Consider the following 19,115-nt stretch of genomic DNA (forward strand, 5'->3'; position numbering starts at 1 on the left):
CAGAGAGTTTGGTCCATATTGACATGATAGCATCACGCAGTTGCTGCAGATTTGTCGGCTGCACATTCATGATGACGAATCTAGAGCACCTTTGGGATGTGGTGGAACGGGTTCCGCCACATCCCAAAGGTGCTCTATTGGATGGAGATCTGGTGACTGTGGAGGCCATTTGAGTACAGTGAACTCATTGTCATGTTCAAGAAACCAGTCTGAGATGATTCACGCTTTATGACATGGAGCGTTATCCTGCTGGAAGTAGCCATCAGAAGATGGGTACACTGTGGTCATAAAGGGATGGACATGGTCAGCAACAATACTCAGGTAGGCTGTGTCGTTGACACGATGCTCAATTGGTACTAATGGGCCCAAAGTGTGCCAAGAAAATATCCCCCACACCATTACACCACCACCACCAGCCTGAACCGTTGGTACAAGGCAGGATGGATCCATGCTTTCATGTTGTCTGACCCTACCATCCGAATGTCGCAGCAGAAATCCAGACTCATCAGACAAGGCAACGTTTTTCCAATCTTCTATTGTCCAGTTTTGGTGAGCCTGTGTGAATGGTAGCCTCAGTTTCCTGTTCTTAGCTGACAGGAGTGGCACCCGGTGTGGTCTTCTGCTGTTGTAGTCCATCCGCCTCAAGGTTCCACGTGTTGTGTGTTCAGAGATGCTCTTCTGCATACCTCGGTTGTAACCAGTGGTTATTTGAGTTACTGTTGCCTTTCTATCAGCTCAAACCAGTCCGGCCATTATCCTCTGACCTCTGGCATCAACAATGCATTTGCGCCCACAGAACTGCCGCTCATGAGCAGTTGGACAGGTGTACCTAAAGTGGCCGGTGAGTGTATATATATATATATATATATATATATAGGCTGGTAATAACAACATTAAAGGAAACACATGCAAGTTGTTTTTAAGTACAATGATTTACTGCTATAGATGGTGAAATGATATATAACTGGGTTTGAGTGATTCTTGCTGTTATTTATTCTGTCTCTCTCTCCCTCTCTCTCCCTCTCTCTCTCTCTCTCTCTCTCTCTCTCTCTCTCTCTCTCTCTACAGGAAGGGATGATCTCCGTTTGAAATTCACAGACAAGGTGCTGGATGGAGACTCTAAGCTGCTGTCTGAGTTTGGGATCCAGGACAAGTCCATCATCGAATTCGTGTTGCTTCTCAGAGTATGTAGACGTTTAACTGTCTATTCTCACGTATTGTTTGTTGAGTATTTTATTGGTTGTTTTTTTATTCACTGTACAGTGTCATTGAGGGCTCTAAAAGGTGCCTATAAATAAAATGCATTATTATTATTATTATTATTATTATTATTATTATTATTATTATTATTATTATTATTATTATATCCCATAATGACAGAGTGAGAGAAGTTGGACATCTTTGCAAATTTGACTAAAAATTAAAAAAAAACCTCACTGTAAAATCTCATTTTAGGCTGTGACGGTCGTCATTAGAGGTCCGGATGGTAGGACCACAGAGATCAAACTGCAGGACTTTGAGAGCGCCACAGTTCTGTTTCTGAAGACCGAGATACGTGATTCCTTGGGATATCCAGGTAGGCTGAGAATTACTTCAGATTAGGGCCTTTGCACCCTGTAGTTCTTCCGTATACGTCACTACGGAAGAACTACAGGTTTGGCAACTACGCCGTAGACAGAATATCACGTTAGTTTTTTTCACACCATACAGAAATTTCCCTTTTAAATTGTTTTCTATATGTATATATATTTGCAAGCGAGTTGTTTATTATAGGGCCATGTAATGCGTCTGCAGCAGGTCCTAGAAGGGCAAATAAAAAAAAAAATTTAGAAGAATTATAAGCAAAATTACATCTTTGTTGATTTATTTTGGAGAAATGTTGTCAGTGCCTGGTTGACTCCGTGTGTGTGTGTGTGTGTGTGTGTGTGTGTGTGTGTGTGTGTGTGTGTTTGCGTGTGTGTTTGCATGTGTGTGTTTGCGTGTGTGTGTGTGTGTGTTTGCGTGTGCATGATGTAGAAAAGGACCATCGACTGATCTGTGAAGGCCGGGAGCTGGAAGACTCCAGTCTGCTGTCAGCATACGGAATCAAGCCTTATTCGACCATTTACATGAACAAACGTCTACGGGGCGGAGGGACGGTGCTTCCGTTGAAGGGAGGTGATGGGATGGGTGACAGGGATGGCAGAAACCGAAGTATGGAAACGCTCACCCCGTTTTTGAAACCTACTCTGAACAGCTGAATATATCAGTTCCATATGGGGTGCATTTTAATAACACACCATAGCGGCACACACACACACACACACACACACACACAACCACACACACACACACACACACACACACACACACACTCACACACACACACACACACACACACTGTTGCCCATAAAAGTTGGGATATGTTTGTTTTCAGACACAATCTTCTGTTTATTCCTATTTAAATGCATCAGCATCATGTTGGGATTTTTCCATTTTGTACTTTACCACTTAGAGCCCTGTTCCATTTTATGGGGAGCTTTACAACATTATATTTACTTTAACGCTCTATTTACTGTAACACTGTTGATTAGCACTGCTAGTTCACTTGAACATAGATTACCATCCGCATGAACACCTGGGTGATTCATGCATTTGTTTTTAAGTCCAAACTCTGTGTCTACTATCACAGCCGTACACCAGCACACTGTTTATACTAGTCTAAAGACACTGTGATTGAATTGCTATGCACCAACACCAATGAACTGTATTCTAAATGGTTTCATCAATCATCTGCATTATTAAAATAGTTACACATATCCTGTAGACACTTAAGAAGCCAGGATATGTGAGAGCACACAGAAGCAGCATTCACTGGAGAGAGGAAGGTCAGGAGAGAACACTGGTTTACTCAGAGTTTAGGGAGTCAGACGAGGAACTAAAACAAAGAGCAGAAGAGCAGGGACAGGCAGACGGGTCAAGCTTTTTTCTACAGGGTGTCGATTCCAGGAAACGAGGTGTCGTGTTGCCATGGAGCTGGGACCAGCTCCTGCACCAACAAAGGGGGGGCTGAAGTCTAAACCACAGTTCCTCCCCACCTTTTTTTTTTGATAAAGAAGAAATGCATATAACACTTTGCTGCAAGAAATTGTGCATCTTTTTCTGGGCGATTGGTTGCAGTTAACATCCTAGTTGCTTATCAGCTTTGATGCCTGCGATTTTTCAAACAGAAAAGGTTCTTGATATCTTGATTTTACTAAATAATACAATTCTGAATAAAAAGTTAACAGTACGTCGTAGTCCGTCTTCTCTTTAGTCTGTCTTAACAAATCACAAATAAACCAACACGCTTAACAGTCGACCATTCACCTGGTCAAAGTCTACTTGGCAGAGGGACGGTGGATCCGAGGGAGGGAGGTGATGGAATGGGTGACAGGGATGGCAGAAACCGAAGTATGGAAACGCTCAACCTTTTTTGAAACCTACTCTGAATAGCTGAATATATCGGTTCCATACGGGGTGCATTTTAATAACACACCATGGTTTTGTTTCCTTTACTGTTGCCCATAAAGTTGGAATATTTTCTTTTTCCATTTGTTTTTCCGGTACATTGTGTGTCAACATCTTTTATCTTTTAATGAACATGTGGCAAACAGTACCCTCATTTTTATTATAAAAAATAATCATAATCTCATATCCATCCACTGACATTCTCGCTATCTTCTTATTTCTTTGGAATCTGCCGTTTTCCCCATTTTTTTTAAATCGGTCTTCTTGTATCCCAAAAATATGTAAACATGTACGTGTATAATATATATTCAGCCATTCTCTTTGTGTTTTCTTGCTACTAGACAATAAAACCTAACCAAGTTTATCAACCAAATCCAACTTATAAACGCTTCATTATGTTTATCAATCAAAATGTCTGTTGCTTCAATGTAACAAACGTTTCTTTATTATATATTTTCTGACTGTGTTGTAGATTGTAACACTTTTCTCGTCTTCAAACCTTGATCGGCCTCTAGCGAGTTAATTAAATCCCATGTGTGGATACATATTTAGTTTTAACTATATCCAACATGCAGGAGATGTATTGACATATGCAACTAACAATAAATGTACTGCATCATATGAAGGGAAACTTTATTAAGTGATACAGTTATTAATGATGAACAATGCACAGAATGAAATTCTAAAGCAGTAGTTAGTGCAACGCCACAATCATGCATGTCTATGCATCACAGTATTAAATGACTTCAGTTGCAAAGATGGAGAATGACCTCCAACAGGATAAAGGTGAGACAGAAGAAGGCGGTGATGTGAATGCATGGTGTAGATTAGCTTCTGTGCCACACGGGGACGGAGGTTTGTCTGGGAGCCACGCCGTCGCTGCAGGCGATGAAGTAAGAGCTCGTCTTCAGGCACTCCTTCTTGAGCTTCAGACACACGAAGCAGAACTCCACCTGGCAGCGAGAACAGATGATGTTCTTGCAGCCCGTTTGGTCGTGGATCACCTTCTGACCGCAGGTGGGACACAGCCGGGCGGAGGGGCACGCCTCCACCCCCTCTACTTGAGGCAGGGTGGTGAGTTTGCAGCTCTGGACGAGCTGGAGGTCGTGGTTGGTGCAGCCGTGGTTGTCGCAGCGGTCGGATCGAGGGCCCGGACCTTTCCACTTCCGCAGACACTGCCAGCAGAACTCGAAGGTCTTCTTCCGATCAGCTTTGCATATGGTGCACCGGACACACAGGTTGGTGAGATCCAACCTCTCCACGCTGCTTTTGCACTGCGGGCACTGTTGTGTTGGAGGACACAGCATTTTAAAAGGAGAACACTGGTTTAAAAAACTTAATTAAACATTCAAAACAACCACTTACCAGCTGAATTTCACAGTATTCCATAGCAGCCAGGCGGGCTATGGTCGATTCAAAGTACCCGCCTTTCCTTATGGGTCAAACAAGCCCCTCTGCGCACCTCCAGGTACGACCACGGCTTATTGCACAGTTTGGCCCCCGTCACCAATGCACCGCACCTGAACTTGTAGCTACCCTTAAACGGCAAAGCAGGTTCAGAGACTCACTGCTGAGGTTTAGTTAGAAACTTTGTCCTCAGCAACACTGCAGGACTCTTAATTATGATTGTTTTTTCATTCATTAATGACTTAGAATTTGTGTTTTCAAAAGGAGAGATACCCCATCCAGCTGGCTGCGACACCATTGGGTTAGAGAGTCGGGACTGACGGCGTGGCCGCAGGACATCTCGGCTCTGGGACAGTCGTCGTCGTCACACATCGGATCCAAGTCATCCTTCCTGTAGACGATCTTCAGCTTTCTGTCCAGCGGGTTTAACGTCTTCTTCTTCAGCTCCTCCTGTCCCCCAATGCTCATTTTGTTCAACTGTGTGAACAGGAAGTATGACGTCTTGAGTCTTGAGTGTTTGTCGCCTATATTTTTTACATTTTGGCAAAATGACACCATTAAAAACTATGTGAATTGAATGCTACTGAGTCAGGGTCCTAGTTAAATAATAGCTGTTGAGGAGCTGTCGACACGTTAAATCATCGTGACTGAGCTGATATAATTCAATCTGAGTCACTGAATGATCAACTGGGGGATTCCCATCATAAATAACAGAGCGGGGGAAAGGCCTTGTTAGGAAGTGACTAATATTAAAAGCTACTGAAAGGCTCATAGTTCAATGTTCATAGCAATAAAAAAAAAACAATATAACAATAGTGTGACTCTGAATAGTATGGAATACCATTTCTACCACTGTTAGAAAAATAGAAAAGAAACTTTACTGAGAAAACCTTCTCAAAATAATGACTTAGTTTCTCAAAATAATGACTTAGTTTCTCAAAATCATGACTTAGTATCTCAAAATAATGACCCCCCCCCCCCCCCCCCCCCCTCACAGTGGTGGAAATAGCACATAGGCTACTAACAGTACTTTATTTGTATTTTTTAAATTTTATTTTTATGAAGAGGAATCTGTGTCCTACCTTGTCACGGTTCCAATCCAACACTAGTGTTTTCTAAAGAAAAAAAAATGAAACTGCTCAACCGGAAGTGCAACTGCCACGTCTGAAACTACGACTCTGGAGGATGATTTCGCTCCAATTCAACACCCGGTGGTTTCACTAAAGTTGCGAGGCGAGCGGTGTCTCTCTCTCTCCCTGTCTGTTGTTGTGGAAAAATGAATCTGCCCAATAAAGATCAACAACCAGGATCGCTTTTTCTCCGAGGTTTATTCCACTAAGTATTCTCATCTGCAGAAGAAAGTACTGGTCACCCCTGCCTTCTGATGCAAAGGTTCAGAATCAGCAGGAACGACCCTGAGTCCAACAGCAATCTCCCTTTTAAGGAGGAGGAACCAAAGGACGGATCATGTCCTATCTTACAAAGACAAGATGTACAGGCAAGGTCAAGATTTACAGAACACAGGCGTCATAGTCCTGAAATTATCTTATGTCAATGTGGCACTCATGTTCATATCATCGACAAACAGGCATTAATTTTCGTCATAGCATAACAGTCGGAAAGGAGATGCGGATCGACGTCTGACCTGACAAATATTCTGATAATAAATTACAGACATCCAAAATTCCCATTACAGTCCCCCCTTTGAACATTTTATGTTCACTAGAAAAGGTAATTTATAATTGTCTATGTCTCTAATTCACGGCAAGGTTTAACAGGGCATGCATTGAACCTGGAGAAAAAGCCTTTTATATTATGAAAGAATAAAACATAAGCTGTTCTTAATTGCATTCTTCATTACACATGCATGTGGAAATAGTGAACAAGCAATATTGATCAAACAAGAAAATCATATTTTATAAAAAGCACAAGCTAAACAATTTCATATCAGGAGTTGCCATCATGGTACCAGGAACAGAACCTCTTTCCCAGGAGTATACAACCTTCTATACTCTACTGATAACATGTCTGCTATGAGCACAATAATCACAAATATACCAATAATAAGGAAAAAGAAATGGATAATTATTAAAAAAAAAGAACCCTCCAACCCTGCTTTCTCTTTCTGATACAGACCACCCTTCAGTGACCTGGTGCTTTGAAACCTTCACCTTACAGGGAAAATGATGCACAAAATATGATTAGCAGGTGGAGTGAGGATATAACATACATGTATCTGAACGAATTTCTACCTCAGGGCCCCATAACCTACCATCGTAGCTCAGCTACTTTCTAAAATCTACAGCCCCCTGACAAAGTCGTATGCCATTCTTCACCGGGTTGAGACGAAGGGCTTCTAAACCACCCTCCCCCTTTGTAGCGGACTGGTTGAGCTGTAGAAGCTAAAGGAACTAAGTTCGGACAGGTAGACAGGCGGTTCCTGAGTGAGACAATTCGTTCACAATTACATTTCAAGGTTCACACAAAAAGGGTTTTATTATTAAGCATGAAGTTGTAGTGTGATTCCCTTATAACATCTATGTGTAAGTTAACATCTCAGATTGACTCAATATCTGAATCCAAAAAGGGCGGTACCCACAGATCTTCATCTGGAACAATGGTGATTTTAGGGTACTGTCCTACGGCAGAGCTCACCGCCGAACCCACGAGAGCTCGACAGCAGGGCAGTACGCAACAAACGACCAGCAACATTACAACCACAACCATCAACACAGGTGATAGGAATCTGATGGCGGTGGCTTTCCACCCCCCCTCTGTGAGCCAGGACCAAATGTCCCAGCCCTCAAAAGCCTCAGAGTCTTTGCTTTTCTCTCTGTGTAACAGTTCGTTCAGGTGGGCAACAACATGGGTCATGTTGTCATCTATTGCAGGCACGAAGGTACAGCATTTTGTCCCTATGACATGGCACACGCCTCCCTGTGAGGCTAGGGTCAAGTCGAGGGCGACTCTATTTTGCAGAGCCACGTTCCTGATGCCCTGGACAACAGGGGACAATGCTGCAAAGCCGGCAGCTGTGAGTTCAGTCAGATTTTCGAGTTCCAGGGATATTTCATCAATCTTATGTGCATTGTTGACAGTCCCCCACCAGGGGAGGATTCCCGAGAGCCCCTTCTCGGGTTGTGAAACACGTGTTGCCGTGCGCCTGGTCCTGTGCGGTCTGTAGTAGTGACTGTAATGAGTGTGAAAATATTCCAGGCTCGGCACAATGGCAACAGAAGGCAAGAGTCTGGCGAGATAGCAAGACCCACAGCAGCCTGGTCTCAAGGACTGATAGACGTGCTGTCCACACACCCACACATGCTGTCTCAATGCACCAAACCCATCGCTAGAGGGCATGGTTACCACGGGGTTGTCCTCCCCCTCTCTGCCTAGACTGTGTGTATGTGTGAGGTTCAATCTGCCAAGGTAAGGGCTAACGCCCCTGCACTCAGGTTTGGTGTATGCAGAGTTCCATGCGCTGCCACACGTGGCCTTGACTGTCTGGTTACAAAAGGACGTGCCCAGGTTGTGGTCAAGCGATGTCCGGCACTCTCTCACAAAGCACACAGCTCCTCGTTGCCGTGTGGGATTTGTTGTCATTATTGAATGGTGCACCTCACTCAGAGCAGTTGTAACATTTCTGAATCTCACCGCGGATCCTTCGTAGCTGACGACGCTGATGTTCAAATCCTCCAACCAAGGAGCAAGGTTTGTGATGATTCGTTCTGGTGATTCCACAGGCTTGGTGAAGGCCACCATGACCCCCATGGTCTCAGAGATTTTCAGTGGCCAAGGTGCCACAGGCAGTGCTGTGCCCACGCCATTGGGGAGTTGGGCGCAGACATAACAACTCTCATTCGTCACCAATCTGGCGGCCAGTGCGACGGCTCGGTACCAGGCGTTCTGTTCCGGCCGGGTGACCGGGGCGACGTCCACTGTGGGTAGTTCTGGTCGGTCCAGGCCTGCGAGGCCGAAGTAGGGCTCGATCTGCAGCAGGAGAAGCAGGAGGAGATGCGTAGTCAGCAGGTGCAGCTGACGTCGCCCCCCGTTCTGGAGTGGCGGGCTGCTGAAGGTCGATGCCATCTGGCTCTCTCTGATCGGCCTGTGTAGGAGCGTCGGCTGATGGCTCTGGGATCCTTCTGCAGTGGCTGGCGTGGATCCAGGTGGCTCTCTCTGCGATCTTTACTGCAGTTTCTGTGACGAGCAGCACCTGGTAGGGCCCGTTCCACCTTCGTGATCGCCAAGTTTTCCTTCTCAGATCTCGGACCACGACCCAGTCACCTGGCTCCAGGTTATGCAGTTTTTGTGTGGTGGGTGTTGGCAGTGCTTCTTTCACATGTTTGTGAATATCAGAGAGAACAGAGGTTAGGTGTGTGCAATACCGCAACATTTCGTCCTCACAATGCCCTGTCTCAGGGAGTTGCCTTAGCTCAGGCCCAATCCCGGTTCGCAGAGGCCGGCCGAACAGGATTTCAAATGGGCTGAGATTATTTCTGGACCTGATTCTCCCCCTCATGTACATCAACACAATGGGGAGGGCCTTAGTCCAGGGTAGTTTTGTTTCCTCGCAACATTTGGCAAGTTTGTTCTTTAGGGTCCCATTTTCGCGTTCTACCGCCCCACCGCTAGCTGGGTGATAGCTACAATGTCGCCTCAGGTCGAACCCAAGGTACTGGCTGATGCTTTTAAGCGCGGCATTTACAAAAGGGGTCCCGTTGTCACTCGAAATCCGTGAGGGCACTCCCCATCTGGGAAGAATTTGTGTAAGTAAGGCTTTTGCCACTGCCGACGCGTCTTGTTTGGAAGTGGGAAAAACCTCGACATATTTTGAAAACATATCGACCATCACAAGGCAGAATTTCTTTCCCTCACTTGGTGTTAGTTCTATGAAATCCATTTGTAGGTGATCAAACGGTCTGCTTGCTGGGGGATGGGCGCTCTGTCTGACCCTGATGCCTCTGCCCACATTGTTTGTTGCACAGATCACGCATCTTTTGCAAAAATTTTGGGAGTAAAGTGAGAAGCCTTTAGTGAACCAATGTCTCTGGATGTCACGTGTCATCCCCTCTTTTGACGCGTGGTCTTGACCATGCGTCAATTTAGCGTAATAGTGAAACAAATAGCCTGGTAGGCAGGGCTTATCGTTGGGACCATACCAGACATTTTGTTTCACCACCCCGCCTGCCCGTCTCCAAGCATGTTTCTCCCCCTGTGTTGCTCTGCTCTGTAGTTCTTGTAAGTCTGCATCGGGTGTTACAGCTGGGCTGGAAGTGATAGCGAGCTGTGTTATCAAGGGTTGCTTAGCAGCGACCTTGGCTGCAGAATCAGCACAGGCGTTTCCTTGTGAAACGTAGTCTGTTTTGTGTGTGTGTGCTTCGCATTTGCATATGGCATTGTGACGTGGCAACAGCAAAGCATCAAGGAGAGAAGCAACCAGTCTGTGGTGAGCGATGGGTTTGCCCGATGCAGTCAGAAAGTCCCGGTTGGCCCAAATTTGTCCAAAAGAGTGGCAAACCCCCCACGCGTATCTGCTGTCTGTGAAAATAGTGACAGTCTTACCTCTAGCCAGTTTGCATGCCTCAGTCAGAGCCACCAGCTCTGCAGCCTGTGCTGAATAGTTAGATGGGAGAGGCTCAGCCAAAAGTGTCTCATGTAATGTGGTGACTGCAAACCCTGATTGGTTGAGGCCTGTTTCCAGGTTCCTTGATGCTGAGCCGTCCACAAAGAGCTCCATGTCGGGGTTGTCAAGGGGTGTTTCCCGGAGGTCAGGTCTGGGGGAACAGATTTCGTTAATGACAGCCACACAATCATGGGGCTCCCCATCTTCAGCTGTGGGGAGCAAAGTCGCAGGATTTAGTATTGTGCAGCGTTGTACAGTGATGTTAGGCAGCTCCAGTAAAATGGTATTGTATCTTAGCCACCGGGCAGGGGACAGGTGTGAAGTTTTCTTCTCTAAAAGGATCATAGAGACTGCATGTGGTACTAATAAGGTTAGTGGAGAGTAACCTACAATGTCACGTGAAGCTACGACTGCTTTCTCAGCTGCGGCCACAGCTCTGAGGCAAGCCGGAAGGCCGGCTGCCACGGGATCAAGTTTGGATGAGAAATAGGCAACAGGCCTTTTTTGCCCCCCATAGTCCTGCAGTAACACGGAAGTCATGTAGTGCCCCTTCTCGTCAACAGTTTGTGTAAAAGGTCGGCTGCAATCAGGGAGCCCCAGAGTGGGGGGTGTCTGTAGAGCTAGTTTTAGGTCAACAAATGCTTTTCCCGCATCAGGTGTCCAAGTGACTTTGTCCTGTGCCGCGAGACCCTGCCCATGAGCGATCGCTGCCAACGGTGCCTCGATGCTTGCATAGTCAGGAATCCACTGTCTGCAGTATGATGTCATACCAAGAAAGCTCATAACCTGTTTCTTTGTGACTGGTTTTGGGATTTCTTGGATGGCAGAGATGCGTGATTGGGAGAGTGTTTTCCCCTCTTCTGGTATGATGTGCCCCAGAAAGGTGACCTGATTACAGGCGAACTGTAATTTGGATGAGCTGACCTTGTGGCCGTTGTCGGCCAGGTGTTTAAGCAGGGCCAGCGTGTCAGCCACGCAGGCTTCTCGTGTGGGAGAACAAATCATTAAATCATCCACATATGCCAGCAAGGCGCTGTTTTGTGGCAGACTTAAGGATTCTAAATTGTCACGCAGAGCGGCGTTGAAAATGGTGGGAGATTCGGACAGGCCCTGGCACAAACGGGTGAATGTGTACGTTTTACCTTCAAATGTGAATGCGAACCAGTACTGGCTGTCGGGATGTATGGGGATGCTGAAGAAGGCATTAGCCAAATCAACAACAGAAAACCACTTACTTTCAGGTGGGACCTGTGAGAGGATTGTGTGAGGATTTGGTACCGTAGGGGCGCGCGCGTGGATTGCTGCATTTACCGCCTGCAGATCCTGGACAAACCTCCATTCATCTGGCGCGCCTGGAGGCCGAATCTTTCTCACCGGGCATATCGGCGTTCGGACGGGTGAATTTTCGCAGGGGACGATGACGCCTGCTTTGAGGAGGGCCTCAAACACCGGTTTGATGCCCTCCACAGCCTCTTTCCTTAGTGGATACTGCCGCTGGCAGGGCCTGTAGGAGGATTTTGGAGTGATTACAATTGGTTCAGCATTCTTTATCAACCCTACATCATGTTTGTGTCGTGCCCATACCTCTGGTGGTACCTGTTTTAGCTCTGGGATGTCACTGACATTATTGACCATCGTCCCCATGTGTGGAGGTGTGAGGTGTGGTGCGTGAGATACCTTTGGGTTTTGAAGTTTAATTTCGACGATTCTTCGAGCAGCGATCGCCTTTTGAATTTTAACTCGGTGCACCTTTAACCCCTGATGATACTCGGTGTTGGGGTCGTCCGTTTGTGTCCACTCAGTTGCATCGATGCATTTTTTCAGCCAAGGTTCCAAGTTTTGTGACTCCCCTCCTTTGATCAAGGAAACAAACGGGAACTGCGGCACTTGGAACGAAATATCAGACAGGCACACAGAGATTACACATCGTGCGTCATCCCAATACAGATAGAGCAGTTTTAGGTTATCACACAGGCTGTTCTGTCCAAACCATGTCTGTTCAAATGGTTCATCTTTCCCTGTGGAAGTGTGTGCAGCACAAAACAAGTCTGTGTGGTGCATGACATCAGCGTGTGTGAGTGCAGCTGTGTGTGTGAGTATGTTTGTTATTGCAGCGAGGTCTGAGGAGGGGAAGTGCCACTGATACTGATAAGTTATTTCTGTGCCGAGGGCAGTGAAAAAAGCCTGATTGTGTGAAACATTTCTGAGTATGGTGAGGCCTTCTGGCCCTGAGCTTATGTTTATGCCCAAAACACACATAAGGTCTCTCGCCACAAGATTTATCGGACATAAATTCGACAAAAGAAAAGAATGTTTAAAACTGCCCTTCTGCTTGTCTACACATGTCAGTGGGACAGTGTATTGTTCTGTCACCAAGGTACCCGAGGCCCCGACAGATTTTGCACATCTGCTGCTCAATTTGGGTGTTGTTTTGAACTCTGTGTGTTGTATAACAGACTCTGTTGCTCCTGAATCTACCAAAAAAGTGAGGGGTGTGCCTTCAACAGTGAGTGTTATTGTGGGTAAATTCTGATAGGCAGCTGAGTTTAGTGAGGCATACCTTCCGTCAAGTTTTCTGTTTTCTGATGTGTGTGAGTTTTCTAAGTGATCAATGGCCTTGAGTATGGAATTGCAATTGTCTTGTGTAGGCTGTGTGGGTGTGCTGGTGTGCTCACGTGTCCCATGGTGGGGATGGGGGTCTGTCTCTGATCCAGATGCGCCCGTCACTCTCCCCGGCCCTCCTCCTTTCTGCTGCCTGGGCCTGTGGCTGGGCTGGATGGTGGTTGGGTGGTTGATCGACCAGCCTAGCTGGAGGAGCCGAGTCGAGGTCCAGGGTCGCATCTAGTTTAAGACATTGAGAAGAAGGAGGGGGGGGAGAGGTTGCTCTTTCCCTGTCATCTTTCTCCCTTTGCTTGAGGTTGCCTTTTAGAATTTCCAATTGCCTGAGACTAAAACTGCCTCTATCGGGAAAACCGCACTCAGTGACCCAAATTTCAAATTGATCGACGCAAGATTCACCGTAGTTTGTGATCATATACTGGAGGTTTGGGCTAAAAGCCAGGCCATTATCTCGTTTGCTTTGTGCTGACCCCATTTTCGCGTTTAATTTAGGCTTTCGTTAAAGTCGAACCGGTATGCCAATTTTTTGATTGATTTTGTTTTTGTTCTTGAAAACAGTCCGTAGGCTGAGTTAAAAAAAACAAACGGCAACAAAACTTTTGAGGAAAGGGTTTTTCCCTTTCTATTCTCTCTCTCCTCTCTCTCTCCCCTGCAGCGGAGGAAGGGAGGGCAGAGGGGGAGCGCTGTTGATGAGACCTTGGGATACCACAAGGTCCCTATTCACAGTTAACACTACTTATAATATATTTCTCCAATCTCCACCACACACACAGACATACAGGCAAAGGATAATTAGAGATGGAAAACGATGAAAAGGGCACAACAAGAACAACACACAAAAAATGACAACTAGGTCCTGGTCCTCGCAAGGCACCTACTTCACACAATGCAAGCTATTGGGTCCCTTCTAAAGAAAAAAGCGCTTATCACCCATTTGTTGAACCGACTTAACCCGTCTGGGTGAATAACACTGGCAGTGGCCAAATCTGCCAGCTAACTCAGCTGTCCTACTGGCTCGAAGATAGGGATGTGCTTATACCACTGTCTTCCTTTCGATCCAAATACCAGGTGATACCAAGGCTGGTATCACCGATACTAATACCGACACTGATACTGTTGGATGTCCATGTGTATATGAAAATTACGACTTTTACAATGCATTAATATTTCCTGCAAAAGTGGACTTGGAATCGATATTTTGATGTGAAGACTGATTCTAAACAAAACACACTCCAAACTGAAAGTATCGATACTGGCGGACCGATATGCACATCCCCACTCGAAGACAACCAAAGAAAACGTTGCTGTAAATCCCTCCAAACGGAACTAGTCCGTGAGACAAACGTTTTTACCAAACCTTATACTTGACTAGACTCGAACTGAAAAGAGCAGTTGATCAAGCTGCTGGCCGACCCTTGCACAGACTCGCACTGTACGTCAATAACAAGTGGACTCGAACCACTTGCAGAGGAGGGACTGGAACCCTCGTCTTTGGTACCACAACCAGACGTCAATAACAAGTGGACTCGAACCACCTGCAGAGGAGGGGAGCTGACAGACTCGAACTGTACCTCAACCCTCGTCTTTGGCCCACAATTTGAAAAGAAACTCACCGGAGAATATTGAAGAGATCCCTCCACCAGGTTCGCGGGCACCAACAGTGAGAGAGCACGCCCGATAGTTGGACGTCAGGCCCCCACGTCCCAGCTGGATTTTATGCCGAGGTTGGAGTAGGAGCGTCGCTCCACTGTGCACAGATTTCACCGTCAGTCCTGTCCGCACGCGCCTCTCACTCTTGGTGCCCACCCAGGGACGCCAATTGTTGTGGAAAAATTAATCTGCCCAATAAAGATCAACAACCAGGATCGCTTTTTCTCCGAGGTTTATTCCACTAAGTATTCTCATCTGCAGAAGAAAGTACTGGTCACCCCTGCCTTCTGATGCAAAGGTTCAGAATCAGCAGGAACGACCCTGAGTCCAACAGCAATCTCCCTTTTAAGGAGGAGGAACCAAAGGACGGATCATGTCCTATCTTACAAAGACAAGATGTACAGGCAAGGTCAAGATTTACAGAACACAGGCGTCATAGTCCTGAAATTATCTTATGTCAATGTGGCACTCATGTTCATATCATCGACAAACAGGCATTAATTTTCGTCATAGCATAACAGTCGGAAAGGAGATGCGGATCGACGTCTGACCTGACAAATATTCTGATAATAAATTACAGACATCCAAAATTCCCATTACACTGTCTGTCTCCCTGTCTGTCGGTCTCCCTGTCTGTCTGTCTGTCTGTCTGTCTGCCCTCGACGCGTCTCCCTATTTGAACCGCTCGCTGGAACCGAAAGTGAAAGGACTTCCGCTAACAGGTCGGTTATCGTGTTTCACTCTCCCGTTTTTAGACACAGATAACACCTCGTTAGTTCGTAGTAGGGTTGCACGGTATACCGGTACTAATATGGTACCGGGGTACTGAGGCATTTAAAACGGTAGGCCTACTATATTGCATTTGGACGGGACCGGTACTTGCAGCGCCGCCGGCAGCGCCCGCAACAGTGCGGCGAACTCGCCGCGTGACGTCACCGCGTTGTAACTACAGCTTAAGGTGCGTGTCCACAGGCAGCGGTGTTTCCCCGCGTCCCATTCATTGTCTATGTGAAAAGCTGTGTAATGCATTCTGGTAGCGTCGCGGCGAATGTCGATAGACGGCGCGCGAGTTGGCCGCTTCTCATTTGCCTAAAGTTGAAGTCAATCTACTTTATGCTAATCAGAAGCACCGGGCTCGACTCGCCGCCTCGGGAACGCTCGCGAACGCTCGCAAAAAAATGTTGTTTAAAGGAGAGCGCCTGTCAATCATCCTCTAGTAGCAGCCCACCAAGCGTGCAATACTGGGAAGCGGCGCGTCCACACGCGTTTAAAATCGCCCCTGTGGACGCGTACGTGTCCACAGGGGCGAGTTCCCGAGGCGGCGAGTCGAGCCCGGCGCCTCTGATTAGCATAAAGTAGATTCGACTTCAACTTTAGGCAAATGAGGAGCGGCCAACTCGCGCGCCGTCTCTCGACATTCGCCGCGACGCTACCAGAATGCATTGCACAGCTTTTCACATAGACAATGAATGGGACGCGGGGAAACACCGCTGCCTGTGGACACGCACCATGAGAGGACGAGGAGCGAGCCGCAGCTTTGGGAGATACAAATAAAAAGCAAGCAAGCCGGAGGAAACCGCTAGCAAGTTAGCGAGCAGCGTGGACTGGAGCAACAAACGGAGCAGGAGGAAAGCTTGGAGAGAGCGAGAGAGAACGCGAGCGAGCGAAGCACGGAGAGGAGAATGGCTGCTGCAACCGTCACCACGCTGCAACTTGTGGACAAACCAGCACCGCGAAGTGAGATATAGCCGTACTTTAGCTAAAAACAAATGCGCAAGGCAAGGAGTTAACGCCGATGCACCACTGTGTAAACGGTGTTTAAAACATGCATGGCTAACGGCGGAAACACCTCCGACTTAGCCAAACACTTAAAGGACAAACACCCAGACCTGCACACTGAGCTCAGGGAACGACAGGTCATTTACTCAGGAAAAAAAGCCACATTCAGTGCTAAAAGCAAGCGCCACCCCCCTTCACTCTTAACAAAAGTAGCTCTGGAAGAAAAAAAATAGAGCTGGTTTATTTATATTATTATATTTTATATTATATTTTCACATTTTTAAAATTGTGTGCATTAGAAAAGCTTGTTTTTGTGGTATTTTATTTTATTTGCTGATTAATATGTTATTGTTCTAAGATTTTCTATTAAAATAAAGTCAGTAATTAAATTTTTTACGTTCACTTTTTATTTGAAAAAGTATCGAAAAGTACCGAAACACATGTTGGTACCGGTACCAAAATGTTGGTATCGTGACAACACTAGTTCGTAGCGACGCTCACATTTCACTCCTTTCTGGACACGCTGGCTGGTAGGCGAACGGAAGCCGTCTCCATGACACCCAAACGCACCAGCTGCGTTCACTGGCTACTCCGTATCCCGTCTGCAAAACTCTAAGTCGATGTGTTTTTAAGTTTTTAAGCAGTATTTACTGAGGTATAACTAGTACCACAGTACGACAACATGTCACCGATTGTAGTAGAAACCCTGCTTCTCTTATTGTGACGTAAAAACAACCCTCTGGAACTAGTTTTTTACCCCCCTGGGTGTTTTTAACATTATCGTTCATCAGCTGAATCCTCATGTACATCTCAATCTCATTTGGAGGACGTCAGCATGAACTTCGACCTCGTTGAGAGGTTCAGAGAGAAACTAGACGGCTTCACCGTCTCGGGTAGGTCCTGTGAAGTCGACCTGGATGTGTCTTACTGTGTAAACGTGCTGCTGAGGTTTCTCCCTGCTGTGTCTTCAGATTACCACGGCCTCAACAGTCCAGGTCTGACGTGCTATTTGAACAGCGTGCTTCAGGTGCTTTTCATGACCGAAGACTTCCGGGAGGCCGTGAAACGGTTTGTAACCTTCATTTGGCTTCACATTCGTCAACTTCAGGATAATATTTGTATATTCGTCACGTTTTGTGCCCACAGATGCCGTGGTAAAGATTCGACAGCCATTGACCCAGAGCTGGGAGGCCTGTTTGCTGATTTACAGAAGAGTATCGCCAAAACGCATCACGTCACAAAGAAACTGGGGATCACCAACGGTGGGTTTGGATTTGAGGCATCGCTTCACCCGCTTGCTGTAGTTGTGAATATCTGCATGTATGATCATAATGATTTATTTTTGTCCCCACTCTCAGTGTACGAGCAACGTGATGCTGCAGAGTATTTTGAGAGGATCCTGTGTTTGACCAGTCCAGAGGCATCCAAGGTTTGTGTATCTACTAGAATGTTCATTAAGGATGAATCTGCTGGTTATTTTCATTATCAGTCCATTAATTGTTTGAAAACTGTAATAAAACATGTGTATTATAATTATAATATTATTTCCGATAGTTTTGGGAACAATTTTTTCTCCATGCATTATATTTTAAAAGTAATTTGTGTGCTTTTTATGCAGAATCTTGAATTTTATAAAGGAACTGTCACTGTTAGATACATGTAGTGACGTAAAAAGTACAATATTTCCCTCTGAGATGTAGCAAAGTGGACATAAAACATGACATGAAATGGAAACTCCCCCCCCAAAAAAATGCAAACAAATAAAGAATTAAAATATTAAAGTTGTGGGTTTGCAACATGACAATTTGATTTTAAAAAAAAGGTGAAATTCCTTCAGCAGGCTGTTACGACCCGTCTAGGGGGCCGAGGCGTAACATGATGGGTGTAACATCTTCCTCAAGTCCCAAGGATCCACATAGCCAATATCAAGTTAAAAAGGAGGATTTATTTACAATACTAGAATACTGAACAAACAACTTCGGGGGGGGACTGCAAATAAAAGACAAACAAAATGATACTACTCTTAAAAATAAATACCTACTTCACCTAAAAGGTGGTAAAACAAAAGACAAGCCCTAAACTATCTAACTAACGAAACACAGGAGAAAACAAAGCCACTCTAGCAGTCCAAGACCCTACTTCTAACAATAGACTTCTCTCTAACAAAGAACATGGCACGTGGGCTGTTGGAGGTTGAGGAGGATGCCGACATCTGCCGCCCGCCATCTTCCCTCCATATAGCCTCAAGCACCTGTTCTCAATCAAGCGTCGACATGCGGGAAGAAGGCCCTCCAATCCCCAGCAGGCGTTGGCACACCTAATTTACATAAAATCAACAAGTCCCGAAAAACCACACACACACACACAACACACACACGCTGGTCGTAACATTCCCATACCCAAGAATTAAACATTCCCCTATAAATGTTTAATTCCCACTTAAATCGAACAGCGTGACAAAACATCAGCTATTACATTTTCTGTGCCCTTCTTATGATAAATGTGCAGGGTGAAATCCTGCAGAAGAAGGGACCAGCGCATAAGTCGCTGG

General features: G+C 46.0%; 4 protein-coding genes across 11 annotated transcripts in view; 2 read left to right on the top strand and 2 right to left on the bottom strand.

The window, feature by feature from the left end:
• LOC311008909 (ubiquitin carboxyl-terminal hydrolase 50-like) overlaps positions 1-19,115 on the top strand; it is a 33,309-nt gene that overhangs the window by 752 nt on the left and 13,442 nt on the right. For 2 of the 4 annotated variants that reach the window (XM_084002861.1, XM_084002862.1), the window contains exons 2-4: positions 17,536-17,632; positions 17,711-17,826; positions 17,923-17,993. In XM_084002861.1, the coding sequence (XP_083858987.1) occupies positions 17,536-17,632; positions 17,711-17,826; positions 17,923-17,993 (284 nt within the window). Of the gene's footprint in view, positions 1-16,006; positions 16,523-17,051; positions 17,458-17,535; positions 17,633-17,710; positions 17,827-17,922; positions 17,994-19,115 lie in introns of those variants that run through there. The other 2 variants (XM_084002864.1, XM_084002863.1) reach the window with 2 other exon arrangements.
• Positions 1-19,115, top strand: part of LOC311008907 (ubiquitin carboxyl-terminal hydrolase 50-like) — a 128,689-nt gene that overhangs the window by 234 nt on the left and 109,340 nt on the right. The gene's annotated exons all lie outside the window — the stretch shown is intronic.
• LOC311008913 (uncharacterized protein) lies at positions 2,043-5,997 on the bottom strand. 2 transcript variants are annotated; one of them, XR_014596588.1, is made up of 5 exons: positions 5,979-5,997; positions 5,170-5,420; positions 4,855-5,026; positions 3,462-4,772; positions 2,043-2,223 (listed from the first exon to the last, which is right to left on the bottom strand). XR_014596588.1 is itself a non-coding variant. In XM_084002869.1 (4 exons), the coding sequence occupies exons 3-4, from the start codon at positions 4,876-4,878 to the stop codon at positions 4,317-4,319; spliced, it is 480 nt and encodes a 159-aa protein (XP_083858995.1). In that variant the 5' UTR covers positions 4,879-5,026; positions 5,170-5,420; positions 5,979-5,997; the 3' UTR covers positions 2,043-4,316. The 2 variants fall into 2 exon arrangements, 1 of the variants encoding a protein (XP_083858995.1); XM_084002869.1 differs by having other exon boundaries at positions 2,043-4,772.
• LOC311008906 (syncytin-1-like) lies at positions 6,164-15,411 on the bottom strand. 4 transcript variants are annotated; one of them, XM_084002857.1, is made up of 3 exons: positions 12,194-15,411; positions 9,746-10,667; positions 6,164-9,389 (listed from the first exon to the last, which is right to left on the bottom strand). In XM_084002857.1, exon 3 carries the CDS (start codon positions 8,977-8,979, stop codon positions 7,453-7,455), a length of 1,527 nt encoding a protein of 508 aa, XP_083858983.1. In that variant the 5' UTR covers positions 8,980-9,389; positions 9,746-10,667; positions 12,194-15,411; the 3' UTR covers positions 6,164-7,452. The 4 variants fall into 4 exon arrangements, with proteins under 4 accessions (XP_083858983.1, XP_083858982.1, XP_083858981.1 ...); XM_084002856.1 differs by lacking the exon at positions 12,194-15,411 and adding an exon at positions 11,891-12,185; XM_084002855.1 differs by lacking the exon at positions 12,194-15,411 and adding an exon at positions 11,752-12,185.

The sequence above is a fragment of the Eutrigla gurnardus genome (genome assembly GCF_963514095.1).
Source record: "Eutrigla gurnardus genome assembly, chromosome: 23".
NCBI classification, from domain to species: Eukaryota; Metazoa; Chordata; class Actinopteri; order Perciformes; family Triglidae; genus Eutrigla; species Eutrigla gurnardus.